Source organism: Oncorhynchus keta, unplaced genomic scaffold (genome assembly GCF_023373465.1).
Source record: "Oncorhynchus keta strain PuntledgeMale-10-30-2019 unplaced genomic scaffold, Oket_V2 Un_scaffold_5444_pilon_pilon, whole genome shotgun sequence".
Classification (NCBI taxonomy): Eukaryota; Metazoa; Chordata; class Actinopteri; order Salmoniformes; family Salmonidae; genus Oncorhynchus; species Oncorhynchus keta.
In genome coordinates this window covers 1737039-1755358 of record NW_026290960.1, presented here as the reverse complement: position 1 = coordinate 1755358, position 18320 = coordinate 1737039, and the positions used below count along the sequence as shown (strand labels likewise).

The following is an 18320-nucleotide window of genomic DNA, read 5'->3' as shown; positions in this document are numbered from 1 at the left end:
AACAGTTTTGACTGGGCTGAGCGGGAACTGTACTTCCTCAGTGGTAGGGAGGCGAGCAGGCCAGAGGTGGATGAACGCAGTGCCCTTGTTTGGGTGTAGGGCCTGATCAGAGCCTGGAGGTACTGAGGTGCCGTTCCCCTCACAGCTCCGTAGGCAAGCACCATAGTCTTGTAGCGGATGCGAGCTTCAACTGGAAGCCAGTGGAGAGAGCGGAGGAGCGGGGTGACGTGAGAGAACTTGGGAAGGTTGAACACCAGACGGGCTGCGGCGTTCTGGATGAGTTGTAGGGGTTTAATGGCACAGGCAGGGAGCCCAGCCAACAGCGAGTTGCAGTAATCCAGACGGGACCTGCGCCGCTTCCTTTGTGAGGCAGGGTCGTACTCTGCGGATGTTGTAGAGCATGAACCTACAGGAACGGGCCACCGCCTTGATGTTAGTTGAGAACGACAGGGTGTTGTCCAGGATCACGCCAAGGTTCTTAGCGCTCTGGGAGGAGGACACAATGGAGTTGTCAACCGTGATGGCGAGATCATGGAACGGGCAGTCCTTCCCCGGGAGGAAGAGCAGCTCCGTCTTGCCGAGGTTCAGCTTGAGGTGGTGATCCGTCATCCACACTGATATGTCTGCCAGACATGCAGAGATGCGATTTGCCACCTGGTCATCAGAAGGGGGAAAGGAGAAGATTAATTGTGTGTCGTCTGCATAGCAATGATAGGAGAGACCATGTGAGGTTATGACAGAGCCAAGTGACTTGGTGTATAGCGAGAATAGGAGAGGGCCTAGAACAGAGCCCTGGGGGACACCAGTGGTGAGAGCGCGTGGTGAGGAGACAGATTCTCGCAACGCCACCTGGTAGGAGCGACCTGTCAGGTAGGACGCAATCCAAGCGTGGGCCGCGCCGGAGATGCCCAACTCGGAGAGGGTGGAGAGGAGGATCTGATGGTTCACAGTATCGAAGGCAGCCGATAGGTCTAGAAGGATGAGAGCAGAGGAGAGAGAGTTAGCTTTAGCAGTGCGGAGCGCCTCCGTGATGCAGAGAAGAGCAGTCTCAGTTGAATGACTAGTCTTGAAACCTGACTGATTTGGATCAAGAAGGTCATTCTGATAGAGATAGCGGTAGAGCTGGCCAAGGACGGCACGTTCAAGAGTTTTGGAGAGAAAAGAAAGAAGGGATACTGGTCTGTAGTTGTTGACATCGGAGGGATCGAGTGTAGGTTTTTTCAGAAGGGGTGCAACTCTCGCTCTCTTGAGGATGGAAGGGACGTAGCCAGCGGTCAGGGATGAGTTGATGAGCGAGGTGAGGTAAGGGAGAAGGTCTCCGGAAATGGTCTGGAGAAGAGAGGAGGGGATAGGGTCAAGCGGGCAGGTTGTTGGGCGGCCGGCCGTCACAAGACGCGAGATTTCATCTGGAGAGAGAGGGGAGAAAGAGGTCAGAGCACAGGGTAGGGCAGTGTGAGCAGAACCAGCGGTGTCGTTTGACTTAGCAAACGAGGATCGGATGTCGTCGACCTTCTTTTCAAAATGGTTGACGAAGTCATCTGCAGAGAGGGAGGAGGGGGGGGAGGAGGATTCAGGAGGGAGGAGAAGGTGGCAAAGAGCTTCCTAGGGTTAGAGGCAGATGCTTGGAATTTAGAGTGGTAGAAAGTGGCTTTAGCAGCAGAGACAGAGGAGGAAAATGTAGAGAGGAGGGAGTGAAAGGATGCCAGGTCCGCAGGGAGGCGAGTTTTCCTCCATTTCCGCTCGGCTGCCCGGAGCCCTGTTAAAGTTATATTATTGCATGGTGATGACAGAACGCAATGTAATTTTGCCCTCTGAGATATCAGTCAGGCCTAGCTATCTGGCCAGCCGGACTTAGCTATCTATACCCCTCCCCAGATCTGTGCCTCGACACAATCTTCACTGAGCTCTACGGACAATTCCTTCAACCTCATGGCTTTGTTTTTGCACTGTCAACTGTGGGACATTATATAGACAGGTGTGTCCCTTTCCAAATCATGTCCAATCAATTGAATTTACCACAGGTAGACTCCAATCAAGTTGTAGAAACATCTCAAGGATGATCAAAGGAAACAGGATGCACCTGAGCTCAATTTCAAGTCTCATAGCAAAGGGTCTGAATATTTATTTAAATAAGGTATTTCTGTTTTTTATTTTTAATACATTTGAAAAAAAATCTAAAAACCTGTTTTCACTTTGTCATTATCGGGTATTGTGTGTAGAGTGATTAGTATTTTTATTTATTTAATCAGAATAAGGCTGTAACATATCAAAATGTGGAGAAAGTGAAGGGGTCTGAATACTTTCCGAATGCACTGTGTTGACATGCATATTGTTATTAAACGACACCTAAAAAAACCAAATCAATAGTTAGCTACCAATCACATGAATTGTGCACAAATATGATAGCTAACGTCAGTGGCGTGGCGCAGACAGAATGAAACTGGTATCAACAAATGTTTCACTCTATCTGATAAAACATGACATTGCTAACTAGGCATAATTTAGCTAATACCATTTTAAAGTTTAATTAATAAGTTAGACACTCACCAGACAATGTTGGTAGGTACTGTAGCTAGCTAGCTAACTTGGTTTCCAATTTCCAACAGCTGTTTCTAATCCCCTTGATTGATCATCAACTGTTTGCCCACTAGTGATAGTGAATATTATTGTTGCCAAATGTTTGCTGCAGATTCACCACTAGTGGCAAACGTTTGCAACCTTCTGGCAACATTTTGTTGCACACTATTTAGTTTGCAGCAAATTAGCCACAAACTTGCAGGAAGTTTGCAGCAATAAATTCATTTTTGTAAGGGGTAGTTAGCTATCTTAGCTAACTAGCTTCTCTCGTATTGATGCAGTCAAGACAGGTACTACGTAATCATATTGGAAGATAAATAACCTAGCTATGACAAGCTAGAAATTAGTCTACTAGCACAAGTCAGCTCGGTTGATTTCTGCCTCTCCCTCCCTCCTTGCTCCTGTTTCACTCACTCAAAGTACACACACTGCAAGGCTCCTCCTCCGCCTGCTCTCCTTTGCACTTAATCAGCTCTGTTTAAAGTAGCTTTCAAAAATATTTTTCTACTACTTCCCTCACCCGGATCCAACCATGTCCACAGGTCCATTAGGAGCAGGTCTCTGAATTGAAACATTTATTTGTGCATTGTCACGCCTTGGTCTTAGTATTTTGTGTTTTCTTTAATTATTTGTTCAGGCCAGGGTGTGACATGGGGTTATTGTATTGTCGTATTGGGTTTTTTGTAGGCATTGGGATTGTGGTTGATTAGGGGTGTGTCTAGTATAGGCTTGGCTGTCTGAGGCAGTTCTCAATCAGAGTCAGGTGATTCTTGTTGTCTCTGATGGGGAACCGTATTTAGGTAGCCTGGGTTTCACTTTGTATTTCGTGGGTGATTGTTCCTGTCTCTGTGTAGTTTCACCAGATAGGCTGTATTAGGTTTTCACGTTCCGTTTTGTTGTTTTGTATTTGTATCAGTTATTTCATGTACCGCGATTCATTCATTAAAGACATGAGTAACCACCACGCTGCATTTCGGTCCGAAATGTTTCAACAAACGAAGAACGCCGTTACATGCATATTACACCGGGTGGGAAAGCCCCAAGTCTAATTTCGGACCGTGTCCAACTTTTTAGACCTCTACTTGAGGTCCAACCTAACAATCCTTGTCACAACAGACAATACCAGAAACATTGTGAATGACGTCACAGAAACTGGACTTTGGCCACAAATAGGGTGCTTTTAAATTTAGCGTATTTTCCCAAATAAACACAAATGAAAACTGTTTCTATCTATTTTTTCCGCTGTACCGAAACTGAACCGTAACCCCAATATACTGTAACTCGAACCATGGGTTTGGTGAACCGGTACACCTTTACCCTCAACTACACAATTTGATCCGTAAAATGTACCTTTATGATTCAAGCCTTTGGGGATCTTCATGTACCATAGAGCTAAGTGAGAAGAAGAAGCAGAAGGTAAGTCATGGGCCTATACTGTCATTGTAATGAGGATCTATTAAGATACCTAAATATGAGCTCTTGTATAGCATGACATTACTTAAGTTATAGATAGGCTATGGATATATTGAATGAACCTTTAATAATGTGGTTGGGATCTGTTATAACACGTTCATGAAATGCTTATAGATTATGGATATGTCGTCAAGGTAAATCATTTCCCAAGTGGTACAGTTCTCCTGCAACAGGGTGACCAAATTACGATCCTACATCTGTAATGTCAGATACTTATATGTCAGATTACAGCAAGTGACATAGCGGCTAGCCCACGTCAATATTTACGACTGAGATACATTACATGTCAAATGGTTTCCAGGGTAGCACTCAAAACACAGCCTGGTCAATAAGAGGCTTAATTTCAATATATTTCATTTTAATTTACAGCCATTGCATCCCGTGAGCATTTTCTATGAATGTCATACACTGCAACATGAAAACGTAGGCACATTTACAGTATAAAAAGAACCACGTTTTTATTCACAGTGTCATGGAAAACAATATATGCTACATTCTTAGGGCATAGTTTTCTTAACAGAACTATTATCCTGAGCACTGTGCACCATTGAAGATAACCTTTAACTCCATAACAATCCCTTTAAATTTATTTCCCCAAGATGTGCATGTTGTTGGGACCTGAATCGAGCTGGCGTGCTAACCTTGTGAATTACTACTGTGAATTACTACGCCAAATTATTACTAATATGCAATAGGAATCTCTGTATAATGTGAAAGCTTCAGCCTAACATTTTATGTGATCTACTCAATAAATTAAGAATGTATTCATTAGTGAAATAAATGTGCAATTTAATAATTTGAAGGACATACTGTGTGTCATTCATTTCATGTTCAAGTTCTTCCTTCACCTGGCCTTCTCTTTCTCCTTCTGATCTCGTCTGTCTGTCTGTCTGTCTGTCTGTCTGTCTGTCTGTCTGTCTGTCTGTCTGTCACGGCTTGGAGGCGGGGTCACCAGCCTTTCATCCCAGACCGGCTCCCAGCTCCCTGAAAGCTCTATAGGTGGGAGGACAAGTCTGGCAGTAATTCCATATCTGGTTCAGCATTTATTCTCTTTATTGAGAAAAGCAGTTGCTTGCTTTCTATGGCCGATTCTAACTTCGGACAACATTGGGAACATCAACGGCCTTGTGCTTGGCGGTGGCTTTGCTGTCCTCTGGCTGTGCTGGCTTTCTGATCTGCCGGGGGCTTCCTGTGGCCTTCCTGGAGGGCTGAGGACTGAATAAAATGGGTACTTTATTAATCAATTTGGCTAGCACAGACTTCGACTACTACCCTTTTAATAACACCCCTAGACACACGTTGAGAGGTTACAGGGTCCGCCACAGCGCAGCGCCCTGGGATGGAGAGGATTTGGGGGCTAAAGGAAAACTCCATCCTAAAACTATCTTTTAGTATTTGGTTCATTAGTCCATTGTTGATATAGTCCCAAAATGTTTTCATGTCAGCAATCAAGTTTTCAAGATATGTAACTTTCAAAATACAGAAATCTTGCCTGAATAATGCATTTTGCATCCTCTGATGCTGCGTTTGCATCATATGATACAAAATGCATTATTCGGGCCAGATTTCTCCATTTTGAACGTTACATATCTTGAAAACCTGATTGCTGACATGCAAAACATTTTGGGACTATATCAACAAAAGACTAATGAAACAAATACCAAACAATAGTTTTTGGGTGGAGTTGTCCTTTAAGTGCCTTGCTGAAGGGCACAATGGCAGTGGTTCATACCTGGAGGAGCCGCCCATCTTGCGGTGTAGCAGGGGGCTCCTGGAGCACTTGGGTTTGGCTGGGGTCTGCAGGGAGTCCTGTGTCTTCAGGGACCTCAGCCTGAGGAGGCCGCAGTAGTAGTTACACTGGTGCTGAGAGACAAACTGCTCAAACACATTGGGGTTTTCTGTGATCGTGAGACTTTGGTACCTGGAATAATAACAACAGATTCAATGTTACAGATGAGTAAAGGAACAGTTTGTTGACAGAGCTTCGTGCCAGAGTTTGTTATTACAGTATTTGTAATTGTAATTGTAAATGGTCTATGTAGTCATGAATATCTCTAGAACACAATGTTCAGAAAATACAACAGAATAAATGATAGGCCTACCAACCCTTTCGATTTGATGGAAATTCCAACGTTTGTGATCTTGAAGTCAACACCTGCAGCACAATCACAATTACAGTTCATTTCACCTGTTCTGTTATTCAGCCAAAGCATTGTCCTGCTAGAGTTAGTCATCCGAGACTATGGACACTGTACCTTCCATCCGAGTGAGCAGCAGGTTTCCATTGGTCCACTGGAGGATCCAGTGCTGCAGAGTACAACACTTCAGTGCCGCCTCTGAGCCAGTTCTCATGACCAGCCGGCCCGTAGCGTCCATCAGACAGTACCTCAGATAGACCCCCTTCAGGTCAGATTCCACCGTGGCATGGGGAATGGTGTTGGCAGGCCGGTACATATGGTGGACTGGGATCACTCTGTGTAACCAAGAACATACACACACTGTGGTATGACAGAAGGCTAAACAAAGTAGTGAAATAATATGAAAAAACATTGTTTTTATGTGCAAGTTTCATATCATTTTGATGATCTCACTCACTCCAGTACTTCTCCAAAGGTTCCTATCACCCTACATTCCGCAGCAAAGATCTTGCAATATTCACGAGCGATGTTCTGAAGTCTACATTCCTTTATGGAAAGAAGATTGCATTCATGATCAGACAGAAAAACTTTAATTGGGTTCGGGATCAGAGCTTTGACTAAATGTTTTTTGATTCCTTTCATAACATCAATAATATCATTACATTGGCCCAATTTCCATTGATTCTCATTAAACATTTACTTTATGTTAAAGAAGTAAAACCCTTCACCTGTTGGGTGATTGCCAGGTTCCTCTCGACCAAGTTGCTCTCCTCCTTGACTCCGTAGTAGGCGATGGGGCTCTTCACCTTGATGTAACATGTGGTCCCAGACTCAAACACTGGCTCCAGCCCATAGATGACCTTCACTCTGCAGGCCTTGTGGGAGCAGCCTTCTCCTATATGGGCCTCCTCCATCATGATACGCCCAAAGAACTTACTTCCCCAGATGCCAGAGTCAGCCAGGCCCTTGGTGAACAGTAGTGGACTCATCTCTATCTCCTCTCCCACTGTAGAGAGGAAAGATAGTAACATCATCAAATATAATGCGCTGGAAGTGGTATTATGAGGCTGCATCGTGAGCCACCTGATCCTGCAAGCTTCCATGAATGGCTAGTTGAACGGCGCTAACCATTCATGTAAGCTTGGGGATCAGGTGCCTCACAAGGCAAATGATGGGGTGTGACCAGACAGTACTGAACACCAATTACATCCTAACAAATAATAGACAAATGTAATCTTACCTTCTTGATCCTCACGCAGAAACATGCCAGACAGTACTGCAAAAAAGACAGAGTAGAAAGAATAAGAGCTTGTGAGATGCTAAGTATTTATATATTCCATATGCATATCCACCTATTACGCCTACACTGACTTTCTTGCACACTCACACACCCACACCCACACCCACACTAACACCCACACACACTCATATACACACACTCACACACCCACACTAACACCCACACACACTCATATACACACACTCACCACCACACACATACCCACCCTCCACTTATATGGCTGCCATATTGTTTACTATTATTATTAATCCTGCTACCAGTCACTTCCTCCTGATCCCTGCCTACATGTACATATCAACCTTAACTACTCCAGTATTCCTGCACATTGTAAATATGGTACTGGCATTGACCCTGTATATAACTTACATTCTTGTATTTATTTTGCTTCCTCTCTTATTTCTTATTTCTCCAGTTTTTTTGTTATACTATTTGACATTGAATACTGCACTGTTGGGAAGGGCATGCAAGTTTAGCATTTCACTGTACTTGTGCATGTGACAAATAAAACTTGAAAGATATAGGAGATAAAGCACGCCAGAGAGTACTGCAAAAAATAGATTCTAGTTGACAGAATGAGAGATAAGAGATATTAAGATATAGGAGATAAAAGACTCCAGAGACTACTACAAAAAATAGATTCTAGTCGACAGAATGAGAGATAAGAGATATAAAGAAATAGGAGATAACGTGTTGAAACAGCTTCAGAGATTGAACTGAGACACTAGTGTACATACTGTCAACACTCAGTAGGAAGTCTGTTGTGTCTGTCCCATATTCATTAGTGATGGTGCAGCCATAAACTCCACAGTCTCTGCTGGACGTCTGGACAATAGCCAACGCTACCTGAGTCTCATCTCCTGCACTGGGAAACACACCATCAGGGATGGACAGAACAGCAAAATAAACAGAGTTTCAGAAAGCTCTAACTATAATTTCTCAGCCACATGGTGTCTCTACAACACCTTATCATTGTTGCCATCAGGAAAACCGTCTTTGATCGTGATTATTTTATTGTTGAATCCCCTTTATAAACACTATTTTCCAAATTTTGTCTACAACATTTCACGTCAAGGCAGCCTCATGAAGGACTCACCTTCTTTTAACCTCAGCGATCTCCACCTCATCCCTGATCCACTTAATTGTAGAGTCACTAAGAACGTTGAAGAACTGGCACCACAGCTTCAGATGTCCTGCCGCATCTGAGAAGGGCTCTCCTCTAATCTTCCTGATGACCTGAGGAGCTGGAGAGAGAGGGGGGAGATAAAGAGAGGAGGGGAGAGAGAGAGATTAGTGCCAGTAAGAGAGGGACTCCCGACAGACAGGCACAAATAGGTAAAGATAAACACTTTCTTATGTTTCAGCTTCCTAACTTTAAGTAATATGGATACTATTTCAGTTAAGCCTCCATGTAATCCCACCTGGCAAGTAGAGGGCCCCATAGAAATAGAATGACCACCTTATCACAGTCAAATTGCCAGGTTTAGAGGTTGTAAGCCAGTTCTATTAATTATATATCTATAACTGACGATCCATCTCGTGACAGTGTCAAAGCAAACAGAAGAAGCACGAACGCTCTCGATAGCACTCCCTACTGAAGCTTAGCCAAAGAAACTACAATGACTCCAATGGTTCATTTAGTTGAATAAGACTAGCTACTCTCTATGCCAACATCATTCACCCCTTTTTTAAACTTTTTTTTTTACACTAAGCTGATATATCTTGAAAGGAGTTTACCTTTGAATGGGTTATGCTTGTCCTTCTCAGCTGGTTTCTCCTCAGTCTTGGTAGTGTCGGTTGTCTCCAGGGCAGGTTCCTGGCTCTGTTTGAGGGTCTCTGGAGTTGGAGCCAGCTTCCTCCTACTGAGTAGTGGGGAGCGTCTCTCTGTTGGAGGGGTGCGCTGGCCATTGGGGGGCTGCAGCAGGGGCGACCTGCGGGACAGCCCAGGGGACATGGGAGAGGAGGACTCTGGGCATAGCCTGGAGCTCATCCTGAGGACCTCCTCTCTCTGGGGGCTCTGGGTGTCAATCTGTGAAGCAACAGCTCCAGGGTCCTCTCCTTTGGGTTTTGGGATTAAGATTTTGCGTCTAGCGCCGGAGGCCAGCTCCTGTGGGGTGGCTGAGGGCATGGGGGACACACTGTCTGATCCCTTCAGCAGGCCAGTACTGCTTTCAGTGACTGAGACAGATGTTGAAGAGTCTGACTTTGAATATTCCTCAACTTTCACCTCCTTGGATGGAGAGCTTTTACTATCCAACGGAATGGTGGGAACAGGTACTGACCCTTGTGTCTCACTACTTGGGGAACCCTTGGTATCAAACCTTCGTAAAGTCTGAGGACCTGGCTGAGGAACATCAGGTTTGCATGCTTCACTGCAACCTAAAATCATACCAGTATCTGGTGAAGAGTCTCTCTGTTTTTCACTGACAGGTTGCAATGTTGGGGTTGCAATGTTGTTTGTAAATGCTGTATTTTGTGTAGAAAAACGTTGGTTCTCAGTGGCACTAGGAAGTGAGCTAGATTCTGTTGAACGCTCCGAAAGGGGAGAAGCACACGTTTTGTCTCTGCCATGTCGACTGCTGAACACTGGAGGAAGTGAGTGTGAAGAATCCATCCCTTTGACTGTATCTAGTGTTTGTTGTTTGTCTGCAGGGAAGGTAACAGATGAGATGGATGGAGGAGGAACTGTGATGTCCAAGGACTTCTGCTCAGGACTAACAAGAGAAGACTCTTTTTGACCATCCTTATCCGCAGCCAGACTAATATCAGCATTATGATCCAAAAGATGCTCCCGCTCTGTATCCATGACACTTTCAATGTCCATTACTATACATACAGGAGGATTACTGTTCTCTAAAGTGCCATACATGTCTACAACAGAGATAGGAGGAATAACAAAAGCTTTAGGTGAGGCTTCAGTCACCGGAGTAACTATGGGGGACTCAACTCGTTCTGGTTCAGAGGTATTACATCTATATTCTACATTTGAAGCTGAAATAGAACTGACAGATATATCGGTTTCCTTCTTACAAGTGTCTTTCTCAGGTTCCTGCCTGTACTCTGTCTCATCCATCCTCAACTCTGGACTTTGCATTCTCACATCCTGTATGTCAGTTGATGGGGGACATTTAGGTTGTTGGTCTGTGTTTAGACTTTGTATAAGCGGCATTGAAATGGTAGCTACTGAAATGGGTGCCACTGAAATGGGTGCATCTGAAATGGGTGACACTGGACTTACTTCTGTAGGGGCACTTTTCTCCATTTGTGACCTTAGAATCTCGGCAATAGACATTACTTTGGCTACAGGTGTTGGGGCTTTTGGTTGTTGCTCTGAGCTCTTTGTGTTTGAGACACTTGTTGTTGTGTCAGCCGTCTGTGATGTGTCTGGAATAATAGGCTGAAAGCGGGGATTTAGAGAAAGATCTTGGCATTCTGCCATCTTCAACACAGGTATACTCTTCTCATCCCATACAGCCACTGCTATACTTTCAACGGTTTTCTTTTCAGGTGCTTTCTTAAGTCTTTCAATTTCACCTTCCTGAACTTTGCTAACTTTATAAACAGTTTCCATGTCAACTCTTCTCTCATAACTGCCTCCCTGTGCATGTAACTCAGCCAAATTATTACCCTGTACTTTAACGTCAACTTGTATTTCTGTCTCACCAACGGTTTTTATAGCTATCTCAACTTGGCCTTGCTGGCCTACTGAGGAAACACTACACCCCAAGGTTTTCTCACCAACACCCGGGCTTTCCAGGGGTGACTTTAGTGGCTCCGTAAAAGGTAATGTATGGCTCTCATTTGATCCCCTGGAATGATCCTGTGTGCCCTGCATCATTTTGTTAGAGGCCGATTGGCTCGGAGGATTGTGCAAAGTAGGAGATCGTTTGTTGGCATTTGCTGTGACTTCTCTATCCGATGACGATGGAGAACGTTGTCGTGGCGAAGGTGATTGTCCGTCCAGCTTTCTCCGGATGGTTAGTATTACAGGTTCTTGCCCGGCAGGTGTTCCCTTCCACTCTCTCTCTGTCTGTCTGTGGTTCTGTGTAACCTTGAGGCACAATAAAAGCAGAGAGATTTACATTCTGTAAATACTTTGCTGCATTCATATCCATGACACATAAACACACATCATTGTTATATACACATCAAAAATAAAAGTATGGCCTCCCGGGTGGCGCAGTGGTTAAGGGCGCTGTACTGCAGCGTCAGCTGTGCCACCAGAGACCCTAGGTTCGCACCCAGGCTCTGTAGAAACCGAGGGCTTGGCCGGTAGGGTTATCCTTGTCTCATTGCGCACCAGCGACTCCAGTGCCGGTGCAATGCACGCTAACCAAGGTTGCCAGGTGCACTGTGTTTCCTCCGACACATTGGTGCGGCTGGCTTCGGGGTTGGATGCACGCTGTGTTAAAGAAGCAGTGCGGCTTGGTTGGGTTGTGTATCGGAGGGCGCATGACTTTCAACCTTCGTCTCTCCCAAGCCCACACAGGAGTTGAGACATGATAGTAGCTACTAAAAACAATTGGATACCATGAAATTGGGGAGAAAAAGGGGTAAAAATAAATAAAATAAAAGCATCATCTTATGAACAAGTCACCAAAGTTAAATGTTAACGTTAAGTGTTAAAGCCTACGAAAATAACAACAAAGGCTTGACCTTTTCTCCGACAAACATTCCACATCCACAATGTGAAAAGCTCTGTCGACTGCAGATGTGTTTACTAGTTTAAAAAAAATGTCAGTATGTATTTAAAAGTATTCATACAGAGGCCCATTATCAACAACAATCAACAACCAATGGCACGATGTGTTAGCTAATCAAAGTTTATAATTTTAAAAGACTCATTGATCCATTAGAAAACCCTTTTGCAATTATGTTAGCACAGCTGAAAACTGTTGTTCTGATTAAAGAAGCAGTAAAACTGGCCTTCTTTAGACTTGTTGAGTATCTGGAGCATCAGCATTTGTGGGTTCGATTACAGGATCAAAATGGCCAGAAACAAAGACTTTCTTCTGAAACTCGTCAGTTTATTCTTGTTCTGAGAAATGGAGTCTATTCCATGCGAGAAATTGCCATGAAACTGAAGATGTCATACAACGCTATGTACTACTCCCTTCACAGAACAGCGCAAATTGGCTCTAACCAGAATAGAAAGAGGAGTGGGGGACCCCGGTGCACAACTGAGCAAGAGGAGAAGTACATTAGAGTGTCTAGTTTGAGAAACAGACACCTCACAAGTCCTCAACTGGCAACTTCATGAAATAGTACCCGCAAAACACCAGTCTCAACGTCAACAGTGAAGAGGCAACTCCGGGATGCTGGCCTTCTTGGCAGAGTTCGTCTGTCCGTGTCCGTGTCTGTGTTCTTTTGCCCATCTTAATCTTTTATTTTTATTGGCCAGTCTGATATATACGTTTTTCTTTGCAACTTTGCCTAGAAGACCAGCATCACGGAGTGACCCCGAACATGTGTACGTACATGTGTAGTGTATATATATGGACACCCCTTCAAATGAGTGGATTTTACTATATTAGCCACACCCGTTGCTGACAGGTGTATAAAATTGAGCACACAGCCATGCAATCTCCATAGACAAACATTGGCAGTAGAATGACCTTACTGAAGAGCTCAATGACTTTCAACATGGAAACGTCATAGGATGCCACCTTTTCAACAAGTCAGTTCGTCAAATGTGTGCCCTGCTAGAGATGCCCAGGTCAACTGTAAGTGCTGTTACTGTGAAGTGGAAACGTCTAGAAGCAACAATGGCTCAGCCTTGAAGTGGTAGGCCACACAAGCTCACAGAACGGGACCACCCAGTGCTGAAGCGTGTAGTGCGTAAAAATTGTCTGTCCTCGGTTGCAACACTCACTAACGAGTTCCAAACTCTCTCTGGAAGCAACGTCAGCACAATAACTGTTCGTCGGGAACTTTCTGAAATGGGTTTCCATGGCCGAGCACAAGCCGAAGATCACCATGCGCAATGCCAAGCGTCGGCTGGAGAGGTGTAAAGCTCGCTGCCATTGGACACTGGAGCAGTGGAAACACGTTCTCTGAAATCATGAATCATGCTTCACCATCTGTCAGTCCGACGGACAAATCTAGGTGTGGCGGATGCCAGGAATATGCTACCTGTCTGAATGCATAGTGCCAACTGTAAAGTTTGGTGGAGGAGGAATAATGGTCTGGGGCTGTTTTTCATGGTTTGGGCTAGGCCCCTTAGTTCCAGTGAATGGAAATCTTAACGCTACAGCATAGATTGACATTCTAGATTCTGTGCTTCCAACTTTGTGGCAACAGTTTTGGGAAGGCCCCTTCCTGTTTCAGCATGACAATACCCCGTGCACAAAGCGAGGTCCATACAGAAATGGTTTGTAGAGATTGGTGTGGAAGAACATGACTGGCCTGCACACAGCCCTGACCTCAACCCAATCAAACACATTTGGGATGAATTGGAACGCCGACAGCGAGCCAGCCCTAATCACCCAAGACGGGTGCCTGATCACACTAATGCTCTTGTAGATTAATGGACGCAAGTGGACGCAAGTCCAATATTCCAATATTCCAACATCTAGTGGAAAGCCTTCCCAGAAGAGTGGAGGCTGTTATAGTAGCAAAGGGTGGACCAACTCCATACTAATGCCCATGGTTTTGGAATGAGATGTTCGACAAGCAGGTGTCCACATACTTTTGGTCATGTAATGTATCTAACGAATGAATCTTGTTTTCAATTTTGAGCTCGCTCTCGTGTTAAGTGCTGAGTGCTCAAACATATTTACTAACTGGAACCTGGTCAATGGATGAAGCAATCCTGTTTTCCAGTTATAACTCTGTTACTATCTCACAAACTGTTCTTGACTTGACAGCTATGGCTTGTAGTCAAATCACTATAATTCACACAGGTTCAACCCCTCAGATAGAAATATTTGATTACTGTCTAATAGTGCTACTGGTGGGGTAGTGTTGTTAAGCTGCACTCATTTGATTATTAGATGATTTTTACTTTACTTAATATGTCCTTTGATGAGCCAAAGAGATGAACAATACCCTCACAAACACAGTGCAGTCCCACAGTACAGGACGAGGTAGTCTAATGTTTCGACCAGGTGCAGAGTGCATGTGGATCTGTTGTGAGATTAACTCCTGGTCTGAGCTCATGTTCCTTTAGTCTTAGATAAACATAACAGTAAGAGATATGTAACTCATTTGAAATAAGCACCAGATCTAATTGGTCAGCTGAAATTAGCACCAGAGGGATTGGCTCCGGTGTGACTTATGTGTCATTCCATCAGTGAATGAGATAAGTCCAGAGTTACTGAAAGGACCATTCACATTGCTTCTACTTTGATTTCAATATCACAGAACTAAAATATGGTGTTGTGTGAAATAAAAATGCATCCCCTTTGATGAATCAACTGACAAATTATATTGAAATGGGGAGTACATGAACATTTACAATGACAAGTACAGAAGGGAGAGTATGCTCTTAGGTTCACATTGTACAAAAATCTATTGTAGGCCTACTTTGGTTTCATTGAAACAAGAAAGTGCTTTATAACCTGTCTCGCTCTCTCACACAGTGTTCACAGTATGACAGTGGACTAAGCACAGACAGACATGGAACATTGAATATTTTTAGGTTTAGTGGGGAGACAATGTAATTTGGATCATTCAAAGGGGTGCTTGATGGAACAGAGTGGACAGAAGTCTGTCTCAACACTATGTTCACAGTACTTTGTTTCCATACCTTCAGTAGAAGATGCAGTGTTTCAAAAAAAACAAATAGTAGGAAATCATAAATGTCTTCTTTAGAGAGAAAAAATAATCAATGCCTAAAATGATTTACACCCCTTTGGATGAGAGACAAAAACGACATCATCTTCCTCTCTGTTTGGCATGGCTGCGACCAACAGTGTAACTAAAAGACGAGGATAACAGTGCAACTCAACTCTCAAGGATAGCAAAAATATTACCCATCATGCTCTCTGCCTCTATGTCTGGACCAATCCAAAACCTTTTAAGGCATCATTGCTGTACCATCTGTTCCATTGTGCTTTTCACTCTCATGCCATGTGTTTTCCACCACCAAGACCATTCACAGTCGCCTTAAAGCCCCACACTGTCACACAAGCTAAGATTGTTGACCTTCCAAAATCCTTATTGCACAAATCATACGCACAACAGAAGTCTTGAGGTACTCTGTGATTTCTATATTCATGTTTTCAGCCATTCGATATGTAGCAGTGGTAATATACCTGCTGTCCGTGCCAGCACATGCATCATTACACATATGTCTTGTCACACAGAAGGGCATACTTGTAAAGTCTAATAATAGCCCTGTGGATGCTTGTGTTACTGATCTGATCTGGCTGGTGTGTTTTGGAAACGTTAGGCGCTCCATGAGCTCATAGGGACAGGGCAGAGACACTCACCTCCCCGTGCAGCTGCGCAGGCAGCCGAGACAAAGACACATTCTTTAGGCACGTGCTTGTTTCCTCCACAGACAGCTGATCTCCTGACTGTTCACACAGACGCTGAGGCAAGGCAGAGACAGCCTCGCTGCTCTTACAGGGTGATGTTAGTACTGACTCCACTGATTCCCCAGCAACTTCAACTGCAGTTCCAGTTCCATGAATGGAATAAGTATCTGAGTTTAGCACCTCAAGCACTGATGCTGAATCCTTCCCCGGGCATTCAGTTTGACCTTTTAGGGGAGTAGTGGTGCTGTTTAGGTGTTCCAGGACAGAAGGCTTATCGTCTACCTCCATGTCTGTTACGTTGCTTTGATAGGTTTTAATGTTCTCTGGTGTGTTGCTCAACACCTGTGGAATTGTTACTGAAGGACTTGCTTGTGGTTGCGGTGTGACAGAGGAACTTGGTTGTGGTTGTAAATTGGGTGAAGGACTTGGTTGACGTGGTTGTAATTTCAATGAAGGACTTGGTTGACGTGGTTGTGGTTGTAGTTGTAGTTTCGTAGAAGTAATCTGTTGTGGTTGTGGTTTCACATAAAGACTTGCTTGGAGTTTCTCTGAAGGACTTGATTGACGTATTTGTGGTTGTGGTTGTAGTTTCCCAGAAGGAGGATCAGGTTGTGGTTGTGGTGTTACTGAGGGACCTGGTTGTAGTTTTACTGAAGGACTTGATTGGTGTGGTTGTAGTGTCCCAGAAGGAGGATCTGGTTGTGGTTGTGGTGTTACTGAGGGACCTAGTTGTGATTTTACTGATAGGTTTGATTGATGTGGTTGTGGTTGTAGTTTTGCAGAAGGACTTGGTTGTGGTTTTAGTTTAGCTGAAGGACTTGGTTGTGGTTTTATTTTAGCTGAAGGACTTGGTTGTGGTTTTAGTTTAGCTGAAGGACTTGGTTGTGGTTTTATTTTAGCTGAAGGACTTGGTTGTGGTTTTAGTTTAGCTGAAGGACTTGAGGTGACAGGAGGAACTGTACTCTGACTCCCCATAATATTGTTATTTCCAACATTTTGGGTCACCTGAGCCACTGCAGCATTCTGACTCTTATTCCCTGAGATGGTTTCCCCTGTAGAGAGGAGCCCAGTAGAAGTAGACAGGATACTAGGCTCTCCGTTGTGTGGTGGGGTTTGTACAGGTACTTTCTTCTTCACTTGGACCTTCACTTCTTCCATTATTGACACAGTGTTGTTCAGTGGGGCTCTCTCAGACTGATTCATGTATTTTACACTCTCTGTCTTTGAGGCTGAAGTTTCAACAGCCTTCTCCACTTCCAGGGCCTCTTCTGATGACCCCAGTGAGTGTGAGGACTCAACCAGACAGGGTGTCCTACTGACCTCTCTTTCTTCACTCATCCCTCTCTCCTCGGGCTTCTTCCCGGCTTGGCTATCAGCCGTCATCCCACTATCCTCTCCATTGGAGATCTTTATCTTCTTCTTGGCCAGTGATGCTTTTGGTGTGTGTGGAGCAAAAGACTTCTGCACTGAATCGTAAACATATGTCCGGCCTTTGTTGCTGCTATTTTCTGTAATGGCTGCCTGTCCATTGACATTGGAAGACCCAGCCCTGTTAGATTCCCGTTTTTCTTCTCCCACCACGGGTGTGTCCTGTAGCCTGGCATCTGCCTCCCCTGCATGAGCCTGAGTGCTCTCCTCAACCACTTCATCCTCCATAAAGCTGGGGGCACTGAGGCTGGGGTCCATGGGGGACCGTCGCTTCCTCTGGGACCGGTCTGGACTGATGGTCCTCAGTGTTTCCTGCCGACTACCAGGAGACCCGTGGTTCTCCTTGTCCCATGGCTTGGGCTCCTCCAGCTCTCTGCGTGTGTTTTCGGCCTTCAGTTTAATCTTGGCGAAGTACTGCTGGTGGATGTTGTATTCGCTCATCGTCCCCACCTCAAGGACTCCAGAGCAGGACACAATGCCTTTGTTGTTCCTGGCTGACGCCTGGTAGATGGCTGCATCCTCCATAGTGCAACTGTAAAGAAAACAAATCATAGATACTTGTATTATACAGTTGCTGCACAATTTTTTAAATAATATTTGTGTGCATCAATTAAAAACCAAACTGACATCAATGTGATAATGTTTAACATCTTCAATACAAATGACAATTATGATCTTGATACATACTTGTAAATGTGCAGTGAATGTTTTTTTCCATTGTGGGAAATGTTGTATTTAGGTAGTCCACAGTATCTGTCCAATTGCAAATTATCTTTATACCATGTCACTTCTGGAGCGGGGTGACCTGGAGTCAAATTGAAACAGAGAAAAAGTTATAGAGACTACATTTCACACTTACTGTAAAATCTTCAGATAGATAATACTGGTTAGCAAGTACAACAACAAAGTATGTAGGCTAGTACAAAC

General features: G+C 44.3%; 1 protein-coding gene across 5 annotated transcripts in view; it reads right to left on the bottom strand.

The window, feature by feature from the left end:
- Window positions 1–4380: 4380 nt before the first annotated feature.
- The window catches only part of LOC118360873 (alpha-protein kinase 3-like), a 135018-nt gene continuing 121078 nt past the window's right edge, over window positions 4381–18320 (bottom strand). For 3 of the 5 annotated variants that reach the window (XM_052516884.1, XM_052516883.1, XM_052516885.1), the window contains 12 exons: window positions 18081–18198; window positions 15918–17925; window positions 9223–11536; window positions 8582–8729; window positions 8223–8350; window positions 7429–7464; window positions 6917–7194; window positions 6646–6734; window positions 6306–6523; window positions 6157–6205; window positions 5783–5971; window positions 4381–5265 (listed from right to left, as the gene is read on the bottom strand). In XM_052516884.1, the coding sequence (XP_052372844.1) occupies window positions 5142–5265; window positions 5783–5971; window positions 6157–6205; window positions 6306–6523; window positions 6646–6734; window positions 6917–7194; window positions 7429–7464; window positions 8223–8350; window positions 8582–8729; window positions 9223–11536; window positions 15918–17925; window positions 18081–18198 (5699 nt within the window). In that variant the 3' untranslated portion in view covers window positions 4381–5141. Of the gene's footprint in view, window positions 5266–5782; window positions 5972–6156; window positions 6206–6305; window positions 6524–6645; window positions 6735–6916; window positions 7195–7428; window positions 7465–8222; window positions 8351–8581; window positions 8730–9222; window positions 11537–15917; window positions 17926–18080; window positions 18199–18320 lie in introns of those variants that run through there. The other 2 variants (XM_052516886.1, XR_008133527.1) reach the window with 2 other exon arrangements.